The sequence below is a fragment of the Dama dama genome, chromosome 17 (genome assembly GCF_033118175.1).
Source record: "Dama dama isolate Ldn47 chromosome 17, ASM3311817v1, whole genome shotgun sequence".
Taxonomy (NCBI): Eukaryota; Metazoa; Chordata; class Mammalia; order Artiodactyla; family Cervidae; genus Dama; species Dama dama.
In genome coordinates, this window is record NC_083697.1 from 50,150,568 (window position 1) to 50,162,973 (window position 12,406).

General features: G+C 39.2%; 2 protein-coding genes across 3 annotated transcripts in view; one reads left to right on the top strand and one right to left on the bottom strand.

Annotated features, from left to right (window-relative positions):
- The first annotated feature begins 2,632 nt into the window (after positions 1 to 2,632).
- ZCCHC4 (zinc finger CCHC-type containing 4) overlaps positions 2,633 to 12,406 on the top strand; it is a 56,759-nt gene continuing 46,985 nt past the window's right edge. For both annotated transcript variants that reach the window (XM_061164488.1, XM_061164489.1), the window contains exons 1-3: positions 2,633 to 2,781; positions 3,501 to 3,619; positions 4,334 to 4,416. In XM_061164488.1, coding sequence (XP_061020471.1) covers positions 2,655 to 2,781; positions 3,501 to 3,619; positions 4,334 to 4,416 — 329 coding nt within the window. In that variant the 5' untranslated portion in view covers positions 2,633 to 2,654. The remainder of the gene's footprint in view (positions 2,782 to 3,500; positions 3,620 to 4,333; positions 4,417 to 12,406) is intronic.
- LOC133071921 (stathmin-like) lies at positions 5,134 to 7,016 on the bottom strand. Its single transcript, XM_061164777.1, has one exon. It carries the CDS (start codon positions 6,949 to 6,951, stop codon positions 6,505 to 6,507), a length of 447 nt encoding a protein of 148 aa, XP_061020760.1. The 5' UTR covers positions 6,952 to 7,016; the 3' UTR covers positions 5,134 to 6,504.

The window sequence follows — 12,406 nt, forward strand, 5'->3', positions numbered from 1 at the left end:
CCAAAATTATCCCCCAGAAAAGAGGAATTCACCTATGGATCATGTTATTTTTGAAAACTTCAATTTCTCTCATATGAAGGGATGCGCTCTCATTTACTTTTTTTGGATCAATTTTTGTTATATTTTTACTGCTTGGGGAATCTTTCCTGTAAAGGCTGAAAATCCAGACTGATTTGGGCTGTTTTTATAGGTTATCTCATGGAATCACAATTATTTAAGAGAGAATAAGAAAATATAGAATCAGGGGACTTCCCTGGTGGTCCAGTGGCTAAGATTCCATGCTCTCAGTACAGGGTGCCCAGGTTCTACCCCTGGCTGGGGAACTAAGATCCCATGTGCTGCAACTCAGACCTGGTGCAGACAAAGGCGCAGTCTCCAAAGGAGAGTAGAAGCAACCCCGGGAGACACTTAAAGAGACAGAGTCCAGTGTTTGAGAACATATTTATTAACCCCTCCAAAAAAATGGTAATTATTTCTGGTGATATGATTTCATGAATTCAATCACAAATTTTGTAAACAAGCCTTTTAAAGATTACAGATATGTACCTATAAGCCAAAACGCAAAAAATAGAAGTGTTACTGCTAATGTGAATGAATAATTAAGGCTTAAGATACATCCCAAAATACCATCAACAGCAGGTCCTGAAAGTTTCCTAACTGGAGACGTAGAAGTGCAGATAATGTGCTCCAGAAATCCGTGCTGGAGAACTTGAAAAGGGGGCACTGTTAGGTCAAAGACCAGCTACTACAGGTGCAGGTGAAGATCTGAGTGAAACTACTGCATAAAAAGTGCAGGAAAAGAGCAGCATTTCTAGATTAATATACCCTAGTATTAAATGAGTGAGTCAAAATATGTGTGAGTAGCATCATTTTTTTTTTTTTTTTACATAATATCAGTTCAGTTCAGTTGCTCAGTCGTGTCAGACTCTCTGCAACCCCATGGACTGCAGCACGCCAGGCCTCACTGTACATTACAAACTCATTGCCGTTTTTGAGAGTGCATCCAAGTACTGCATTTCAGACTCTTTTGTTGACTATGCTTGCAATTCCATTTCTTCTAAGGGTTTCTTGCCCACAGTAGTAGATATAATGGTCATCTGAGTGAAATTCACCCATTTCAGCCCACTTTAGTTCACTGATTTCTAAAATATCAACGTTCACTCTTGCCATCTCCTGTTTGACGACTTCCAATTTGCCTTGATTCATGGACCAGGTTCCTATGCAATATTGCTCTTTACAGTATTGGACCTTACTTCCATCACCAGTTGCATCCACAACTGGGTGTTGTTTTTGCTTTGGCTCCATCTCTTCATTCTTTCTGGAGTTATTTCTCCCCTGATCTCCAGTAGCATAACGGGCACCTACTGACCTGGGGCGTTCATCTTTCAGTGTCCTATCTTTCTGCCTTTTCATACTGTCCGTGGGGTCTCAAGGCAAGAATCCTGAAGTGGTTTGCCTTTCCCTGCTCCAGTGGACCACATTTTTCAGAACTCTCCACCATGACCTGTCCGTCTTGGTTGGCGCTACACAGCAAGACTCATAGTTTCTTTGAGTTAGACAAGGCTGTGGTGCATGTGATCAGTTTGATTAGTTTTCTGTGATTGTGGTTTCCAGTCTGTCTGCCCTCTGATGGAGAAGGATAAGAGGCTTATGGAAGCTTCCTGATGAGGTAGACAGACAGAGGGGGAAACTGGGTCTTGTTCTGATGGGCGGGGCCATGCTCAGTAGATCTTTAATTCAATTTCCTGTTGATGGGTGGAGCTGTGTATATATATAATATATATTACATACTATAGATATTGACTATTTCATCTACAACCATTCATGTGTTTACTGCAGTTACACAATAAGTCTTGAAATTGGGTAGACTAATTTCTCGTACTTTATTATTTTTCAAAATTCTTTAGGCTATTCTAGTTTTTTCACATTTCCTTATAAATTTCAGAATAATATTGTCCAAATCTACAAACATCTGACCAAGATATGCTCTGAATATGGGGATAACTGACATCTTTACTAAGTTGAGTCTTCAGCTATTTTTATCAGTCGTGGCTGGTGGTGGTGGTGATGCTGCCTTTTGGATTTATAACCAGACCAAATCTTTGCTGCACTGCTAACCTTCACAGAATGTAAGAGTGGAAGTCTTTCAGTTGTGTCCGACTCTTTGCGACCCCATGGACTATACAGTCTATGGAATTCTCTAGGCCAGAATACTGGATTGGGTAGCCTTTCCCTTCTCCAGGGGATTTTTGTAATCCCGGGATAGAACCCAAGTCTCCCTCGTTGCAGGCGATTCTTTACCAGCTGAGCCACAAGGGAAGCCCAAGAGTCATTTCATCTCCTGGTTATATTTTTAGGCAATGAGGGTACTCACAGATCCTAAGGTACTAAGGCTGAGGCAGAAAATAGGTGCGTTTACTGCACAGGGTCCAGCAAGTTGCCTGTCAATCCATCCCGTCTCCCACTCAATCCCAGGAGAGGGACCTCTTAGCCTCTAGCTCGCAAGGGACAGGGTTTAGGGGCATGACCTCCGCTCCAGCAGCCGAAGTTCCTCCTAGCAGCGTGGGGGCGCGCTAAAGTCGCTGCAGGTCCAAGCGGCGCTCTATCTCAGCCTCTTTGGTCCGGACTGAGGCTTTCGGGACGGCGGTGGGAACATGGCGACCTCCAGGGACCGGCTTGGAGCCGTGGAGGCAGAGGAGAGCTCGAGTCGCCAGGGGTACTCGGGAGTCGAGGTGGTGCTTTCTTCTGATTCCGCCATCCCCGCCCCGCTGTGCCCTCACGGTGGGTCCGCGTCTGGGCTCAGCCTGGCTGTCGGGCGCCAAGGGGCGTGGTTATCCTGAGGGCGCCTGGGGCATTTAGCGCTCCCATTCCTAGGGAAGTTGTGCTTTTCCACTTACTTAAGAAACCTTCAAAGAAGCCCTCCTGTTGTGGTTTTGGCTTCAAAGCCGTTACATCTTTTTTGAAGGGACGAGGCAGAGGCTAGGCACAAAGGATGTATGTTACTAATTCCCATTGCCAAGTACTTGGATATTTCATTTGTTGATTTCCTTTATTTTTAGTTAAAAAAAAGTTAGGGAGGCGCGAAATCATGAATTCTTGCTTAGAAACCAGACCCAGTTTTTCTCTAACTCGCGGAGAGAGAGTGTGTCCAAATATAAAAGCTAAGAGTTTCACTGGAAAGATAACTGAGCCGAGGTAACAAAGTGCTCCGTTGTTCGAACTCTGTTGTTGTGTCAGGACCTACACGGTTCACCATATGGACTGCAACTGTACTGACACTAGCATTTTTCTTCTGGAGAGACTGGTTTTCAAAATGTTTCTTAAGTAGTCAGTGCCTGAATGTGTGACTTTCGGTAAAAAAAAAAAAAAAAGTTATCAAAGTATTGCATTTAATTATGACAACCTGTGCATAAAACTAAAACAAATTTTAAAGTCGGTGAAAACTAGAAACTTGATATCGATGACTGTCTGACATGTTTTCTTTTTTATTATGGAACTAGGACCTACTCTTCTGTTTGTAAAGGTGAACCAAGGGAAAGAAGAAACACGAAGGTTTTATGCCTGCTCAGCTTGTAGAGATAGAAAAGATTGTAATTTTTTTCAATGGGAAGATGAAAAGGTATATCAACTTTTTGGATATATTTATTTACTTTTGATGTGTGTGACATTTTGTTAAGAACGTATGAGATAAACATCTTAAGAGATGAAGATATCATGTTTTTTGGTCCAGAGATTAGAATTTATAATTACTTTGAACTTACTCTGACTACTGATGTCTTAAACTACTGTCTCAAAGAATGAATTTCCTTTAAAACTTTCTGAGGTATTAATATTGAGTTTGCAAATATAGATTTCTTCCTGAAGAATGCAGGTCATGATCATTCCTGGAAGTGTTTTAGAAAAACCCTTTTTGGGAAGCATTTGCATCAAACGTCCTTTCTTCAGCTACTGGATGGCTGATGAAGGCACTTAGAGATACAGTTATGAGCTTGGTATCCTCTTGGCTCAGCGCCAATTCAAGTTTCTGAGAGTTTTGACTAGAAAACTTTCAGCTTTGTTAGGTTTATTGAAAAACAGTCTGTGTGCCACTCTTTTGTAGACTTGTTAAGATCACCATGTGTGAATTAATCTCTCAGTGCTTCAGTACGTTGTTTACTGTTTCAAACTGCTCTAGAGTTTCCCAAGGTCTTTTGTTTCCCCCTGAAATGAATGCTTGTTTACATCTTGGAGCTGCCTGAGTTTCTGGCTTCTTGGTGTTCGAATATGATACGACTTTTTCTAGGATGATAGCCAGTTTGATGATTTACTAAGTGAGTTTTGTACTATCTTTCAGTTGTCAGGAGCCAGACTTGCTGCCCGGGAAGCCCATAACCGAAGCTGTCAGCCTCCTTTATCTCGATCTCAGTGTGTGGAAAGGTACTGATGGGGTGTCACTTTTAATTTTTATCCCATTGTTGATTTTTTTCTCTGTGCCTTTAAGTTTACTTTAAGTAATTAGTGTATTTTTGTTGTGGTAAAATGCATATTTAACATTTGCCAATTCAGTGGCAATAATTATATTAACAGTGTTGTGCAACCATCACCACTGTGTTTCATCACCCCAAACAGAAATTCTGTCGCTGTCAAGTAATAACTCTCCATTGCACCTTCCTCCAGTCTGTGATAACCTCTAATCTACTTTTTGTTTCTATGAATTTGACCATTCTAGGTACTTCAAATAAGTGGAATCATCCCTATTTGTCCTGTTGTGTCTGACTTACTTCACTTGGAGTAGTGTTTTCAAGGCTCTTTCATGTTGTAGCATGTATCAGAACTTCATCCTTTTTATGGCTGAATGATATTCCTTTGTATATGTGTACCACATCTTGTCTATTCGTCAGTGGACACCCAGATGTTTCCACCTTTTGGCCATTGTATGTAATAGTCAATGCATGTTGGTGTATAAATAGTTTGAGTCCCTGTTTTCATTTCTTTTGTATATATCCCTAGGAGTAGAATTACTGGATCATATGATAATACTGTTTAGTTTTTTGAGAAATTGCCAACCTGTTTTCTACAGTAACTGCACTGTTTTACATCCCCACCAGCAATGAGGAAGGGTTCCAATTTCTGCATGTCCTTGCTAACATGTATTATTATTATTTTTTGCTAGGGTCGCCATCCTAGCAGTTGTGTAGTGGTATGTCATTATGATTTTGATTTTTGTTTCCTTCTATATTAATGGTGTTGACCATCTTTTCATATGCATTTTGGCCATTTATATATCTTCTTGGAGAAATGTCTATTCAAGTCCTTTGTCTACTTTAACAAGGTCATTACTCTTTTTGTTGTTGAGTTGCAGGAGTTCTTTATATGTTCTAGATGTGTGTGTGTGCATGCATGTACTTAGTCGTGTCTGACTCTTTGTGACCCCGTGGACTGTAGCCCACCAGGCTTCTCTGTCCATGGGATTCTTGGGCAAGAATATTGGAGTGGGTTGCCATATATTGCTCCAGGGAATCTTCACAACCCAGGGATTGAACCTGAATCCCTTGTGTCTCTTGCATTGGCAGGGGGATTCTTTACCACAAGAACGTATCAAAGGGTCTCATCTCTCAATTTTTTTTGTTGTTGTTGCATGTGCTTTTGTTATCATAGCTAAGAATCATTGCCAAATCCAGTTTCATGAAGATTTACTGTAATCTTCTATCTTGAAATAGTATTAATAAAAGAACTAAAAAATTTTTTTTAAAGCTACAACATCTGTCTTTAAAAATCTGCATTTTTAAAATGTTTTATTGGGTTAACTAGAATTGAGTCACAGATTTAATTTATTGGTAAACCTGTGAAGAAAATTCATCCCTTTCCTTTGTGGTAGGCATCGTGCTCTATGTGCTGGGGGAAGCTTCTTAAGAAGCCTCTAGTCTGGGTTGCTGATGACAAACAGGTTTTCACTCTCATGACAGCTCCTTCTGGTTACCTGGGCTGCTGTGTTGAGAAGGATTCTGAAGTCTTGTCTAGGTTAAGTGGAAAGGATACTGGGATCTGTTAAAAATGTCTTCCTGAGGTTTTTTTTTTTTTTTAAACAGCACTGTGCAGCTTTATTAACCATTCAAGTACAGTAGCATCTGGAAGATCGGGACAGAATTGGGATTTAAAAGTGAGCAGATATTCAGCATCTAACAATTTGAAAGAAGCCACTACATACTCTTTTCACAGACATGTTTGCACGGAGCCAATACAGTACTAGCCATTAACCCAGCACACCAGGCGTACTGAGGTAGAAAAGATGCAACAAGAAAAATAGCTACATTAGAAAGACTTCAACACTTCAGAAAAAGAGTAAAACACCTTTCGTTTCTCCCCTTTAGCCCCTAGAACAACATCATACCCTCTGGATCTACCTATAGTCCTGCATCAGCTTCTAGAATATTTGTCAGGAGGGCAAAAGTAAAATGACACTGGCCAGTACAGTCTTTGGATATTTAGGAAGGGGGCGGGGAGGAAGTCAGTTCTCAGATCAGATTAGTCGGCTTCAGTCTCGTCAGCAGGGTCTCTGGATCCTTTGTTCTTCTGCGCTTCTTCACTGTGCTCATCCATCTCTCGCAAACGCTCCAGTTTGGCAGCCATTTGTGCCTCCCGGTTCTCTTTACTGGCTTCCATCTTGTGGGTCAGCTTCTCTTCCGCCATTTTACTGAAGGTGTTGTTCTCCTCTTTCGCTTTCTGAAGCACTTCTTTCTCGTGCTCCCGTTTCTCAGCAAGCTGCTTCAAGACCTCCGCTTCATGGGACTTGCGTCTTTCTTCTGCAGCTTCTAATTTCTTCTGCATTTCCTCCAGGGAAAGATCCTTCTTAGGAGGGGAAAGGGGAAATTCTGGGGCAGATTCTTTTGATCTCGGGCTGAGAATCAGCTCAAAAGCCTGGCCTGAGGCACGCTTCTCCAGTCCCTTCACCTGGATATCAGAAGAAGCCATGGTGAAGAGAAGACAAGAGACTGGCAGTGTACTCTACACGATTCACTGGCAAGGAAAACCCTGCTCAGTCCCAGCCGCCTGGCCACACTCTCCTTCCTGAGCTTTTAATAGATTTTAAAGTCCTTTGATGGAGGTGACTTTTTTTAAGATAACTTGATTGTCCCTCAGTACTACAGTACTGAGATATCTACTTAATTTATGGGCATTAAATCAGCAACAAAAAATGTTGAAAGGAGAATTAATGAAAATTGGGAATCACTGAGCCAGGCATTATGTTAGGTGTTTTCCATGCGAAGTGAAGTGAAAATCACTCAGTTGTGTCCAACTCTTTATGACCCCAGGACTGTAGCCCACCAGGCTCCTCTGTTCATGGGATTCTCCAGGCAAGAATACTGAAGTGGGTTGCTGTTTCTTGCTCCATGAGATACTGCTTAATCCTTCCCAATGTGGTTTACTTGGATGAAAATTGAGGCTTGGAGAAGTTAAGTTAACCTCATCAACTTCATACTACTAGAATGACTGAGTGGTGACTCAAACTTATGCCTCTCTGATTCTGAAGTGGTATTTTTAAGCATATAAGCAGATAGTAATTAATCTATGATGTGTAGTAATTTAAGGAGATTTAAGGATGTAAAACAAAGTTATAGAGAGAGATATTATTATGAGGTTATCATAATGAGATAGAATAAATGCAGAAAGTAGAAAGCAGGGAAGCATCATCATGGTTTCTCCCTTTGAAGCCATCATTTTGGTCATTTTCTAGTACTTCCTCCTGGCTTTTTTCCTGTGCAAAAGGGTTGTGGTCATAATGTGTACTTAGTTTTGTACTCTACCATATCACTTTTAGCTAATAAGCATGTATTTCATGTTATTGCATAAGAATATTGGTGATTCAGTTAAACTCCATAAGAAAATTTAGATGATCTTCTTTCCTTACATAATAAGATTTTAGCCTGGAGCTAAACCACTGTGCAAATCTTTGTACTGCCAGAGTATGGTTTTTGATACTGAACAATTTTTGAAATGCATATTTCATGATAATTAGAAATAAAAACACTGGCTAGAATATGAAAATATTAAAATTTTTTCAAAAGGTTATTTCTTGGGGGCTGTAATTTCTATCTGTTCTAATGCTGATTTTTGAGAGCTTGTCTTAAATCATCTGTGATCCAAAACCTCAGATTTTGTTTCCCAGGCCTCTGTCCATTTATCTGTCCTTCCATCCAGCCAGTCATTTATTCATTCATTGTTGAGGACTCAAAAAGAACTTAAAATGCTAGTAATAATGGAGTAGAGATATATTTAAAAATAATACAGTGCAAAGAAGAATGTACTGTGTTGCCAGTACTCTCAGAAAAAACTGGATACTCTGGAAGGTCAGAAGCTCTACAGATTACTTGTGCCTTCACTAACTGATTCAGTTTAAGGATATGGTATTTAAATAGGTTTTGGAAGATTGGTAAAAGTTTACACTTTTTGAAGTGTAGTGTCATTGATTTTACTGCATCACTTTATAGCTGATGCTCTTATGCTTTCTTATTTGCTTGCTACGGAGTGAAAAGTTTGAAATTAGTCATTCTTCAAAATTAAAAATGTTGCCTTTCTAAAACCAAAGCTTATTAAATTACCTGTTCTGTGCTATTAATTGCTTATTCTTTTAGTGTGTCTTCAGTTTGAGACTAGCAAATTATTCTTGTATGTAATGGACCTAAGGATGACATACTATTACTTGAGATTATAATTGTTTTCTAATTTAATTTTATGCAACTCATTTGTGTTATCTTATTAAGTAACTATATTTGAAAGTGTTAAAATGCATTTAAACATTATACCTATTCTATAAAGCAAACTTTTTATCTGGTACTGTGACATAGCATTAGCTTTTCATTGATTTAGTTTTGAAATTGTTAGAAAAGAACAATTGTAGTTATTGAGATAAATCGAACCTTGTTACTTGATTTTCATTAAGGAGCTGGCAGTGCTGCACAGACTTCAAAGTTCCACAATATAGGATTTGATAATCATTTTCCTAATTTTACTCTTTAAACCATGCTTTATATTTCATATGTGTTCAGCTGACTGGTTTATATTTTTGTGCCTGAGACTTGACTTCTTTTATAGTTTTCAGCTGCCTGTTATGTAGTATGTTGGCATCTTTATCATAATCCCTGAAGTCTTAGAGAAGATATATTTTAATGCTAAAATCAGCATTAATTTATGTGCATGCAGATAGTTTTGTTTAGTTGATAATTCATTTGGTTATATTTTTTTTCAGAGCTCATTTAAACTCAGATTTTCAAGGTCTGCTATTAGGGAAATGCCATAAACATAATTTGTCTACTCCTGGAAAGGCAAATGGAACATCAAATGGAGATCAATAAAAGTGACATTCTGAATGCTAGCCTGCAGTTTGTGAGTCATGCTGAGCTGTGCCGCAGAATGAATTTCTCCTTGCCCCCACGTGTGTGTAGTAAGTACAAATGAGGAGGCAGCGCTGAGTAATCCATTGCTCTGGAGAGTCTCCTGTTCTTCCTGCCAAGCTGAAAAAAAACGCTTGTGTCTGAATGTTACATAAAGCCATGTTGTTGAACGATGATGTAATTTTGAATAGAAATATGCCTAAGATCTCAGTTGATCTTGTCAAGAGAAGGTTAATAAACTAGCAGTAAAAAATTTCTGAAGGAAAGTTTTGACCAGGCACAAAATGTGTAAGTGGAGGTTCATTTAACATTGTTCTTTTTCTTTTCTTAAAAATGAAGTTAGTGCCTTAAGATAGTCTCATGTAGTGAGTGAATTGCCACACTAGCCCCTGGCTTTGAACTTTCATCTCTTTGAACTTTCATCTGGTGATTTTGCACTTTCTCCTGCCTTCAGTTGGCTTCAGTGGGTGTGTGATAGGCAGTCCTTTTGACTGTTTCTAAGTAGCAGAAACTGACATGGCATCATCTCTTTGGGGAGCTTCCTTTCTCCTTTTTCCTGTAAAGCCTTTGATTGTTTTCGTCATTCATTCAGTGACAAGTATTTACTTCTCTGATATCAAAAGTGTGCTCTGGTTCCCAGGGCTTCTTCAGGCGGTGCTAGTGGTAAAGAACCCGCCTGCCAATGCAGGAGTTGTAAGAGATGTGGGTTTGACCCCTGCGTTGAGAGAATCCCCTGGAGAAGGGCATGGCAACCTACTCTAGTATTAATGCCTGGAGAATCCCATGGACAGAGGAACCTGGCGGGCTGCAGTGTAGGGTCGCAGAGTCGGCCGCGACTGAAGCGACTTAGCACACAGGCACGTGCTTCGGCCCTGTCGCTCTCCTTTGGTCCTTGACTGCAGGTACAGTAACTGTGTTTCGGGACTGAGTCGTAGGATGATGGCAGTGACCCTCCACCTACAGTCTGGCTGGTGGCAGTTTTAAATCGTGCCTCAATATCCTCGATGCTAAAGTATGAAGAGATATGCATCTTAGAAGTGATGAAGTAGGCTGATTGGATTTTGCTTTTGTGATCCCGTCTTTCTTCTAATGGGTGGGTTTATTTAGCCCGTTTTAATAGTGGGTATGATAGATATGCTTGGTCCTGGCTTTGTTGTATGATTTTTATGCTTCCAGATTTTATTGCTTCTTTTTATTCTCTTTCACTCTATGGTCTATATGTTTGCTTTTATTTTTTTAATATGCGTTTCTTCTGTATTTTTGTTTTAATGGTTGCCTTTGTGGTTTTTTAAACTAGATTTAATTTTTTTTTTTTTATATTGCCTTCCTTCATCTAAAAATGAGAAATGGTCGACTTTATGTATTTCTTCTTCTTCTGTCTTTCCTTCTCTATAGTTACTATCTGATTTCAGTTGATTATTTCTTTTTAGGGTTAACCTCATACCTTTGATTATTGCTTATAGCACTTGATTTTTCAGTTTTAAATTATACCTTTTGGCCTATGGCTTTAAAACATGAGAAAATCAGTATACTTCTACTGTCTCTCACTTTCTCTTCCCCTTCCTCTGCTGGTATTATTTGGATTTTTATTATTTCCATTTTATACTCTGATACTCATATTTTTTTCTCATTTTAGTCTGTGGTCAAATGGATTTACTGCTGACTGACAGTCTAGTGTTGTTTCATCTGACTGAAATTTATCCTCCAGCAGTTTTAATTCTTTCATAAAAAAGGCTTTTGTTAATTAAAAAATAATTTACATCAAAATATCCATGTGGCTATTGTGTGATTCCATTTATATTAAAACATGTTTTAATCATAATAACTTCTTTTCTGCACAACTTTTGTTTTGCAACTAGCTAATAACAGTTTTGGGTTATTTGTTTTGTAATGACTATCTGTTTAATTATTTATGTGCTTCAGAAATGATTCAACTGCAAACTCTCTGCCTGTTGTCTGAACTCTCTCAAAACATTCAGATGTAGCATAATCTATCAGCTTCACCTTCTTGAAGAAATCTGTCCTCAAACTTTCTGAACTGCTCCTGTCTGGAAAAGTTGCCCTTTTTCCTTGACATCCAGCTGTCCAGCAGTTTCTGCATGAAGTACCCAGATTATATAACCATATAACCCGTATTCTCCCAAGTCCAAAAATATTTAATGCCTTTATTCTTTGTTGTTGTTGTTGTTTTTTACAATTAGAAATTTAATCTCTATTTGTTTCCTTTACACCTGTATATATTTTAATTGAAGTATACTTGATTTACAGTGTGTTAATTTCTGGTGTATAGTAAAGTGATTTGGTTTTATATGTTGTTGTTCAGTTGCCAAGTTGTGTCCAACTCTTTGTAATCCCATGGACTAAAGCATGCCCAACTCCCCTGTCCTGCACTGTCTCCTGGAGTTTGCTCAGATTCATGTCCATTGAATTGGTAATATCATCCAACCATCTCATCCTCTACTGCCCTCTTCTCCTTCTGCCCTCAATCTTTCCCTGCATCAGGGTCTTTTTTAGTGAGTTGGTTCTTCCCTTCAGGTGGCCACAGAATTGGAGCTCCAGCTTCAGCATCAGTCCTTTCAATGAATATTTAGGGTTAATTTCCTTTAGGGTTGACTGATTTGATCTCCTTGTGGTTCAAGGACTCTGAACAGTCTTCTGAAGAACCGCAGTTCAATAGCATCGATTCTTCAGTGCTCAGCCTTCTTTATGGTCCAACTCTCACATCCATACATGACTACTGGAGAAACAAACCATAACTATGGCTGTATAGACCTTTGTCAGCAAAGTGATGTCTCTGCTTTTTAATACACTGTCTAGGTTGGTCATAGCTTTTTTTCCAAGGAGCAGGCATCTCTTAATTTCATGGCTGCAGTCACTGCCTGAGTGATTTTGGAGCCTAAGAAAATAAACTCTATCACTATTTTCATTTTTCCCCATCTATTTGCCATGAAGTGATGGGACCAGCTGCCATCATCTTTGTTTTTTGAATGTTGAGTTTTAAGCCAGCTTTTTCACTCTCCTCTTTTACCCTCATT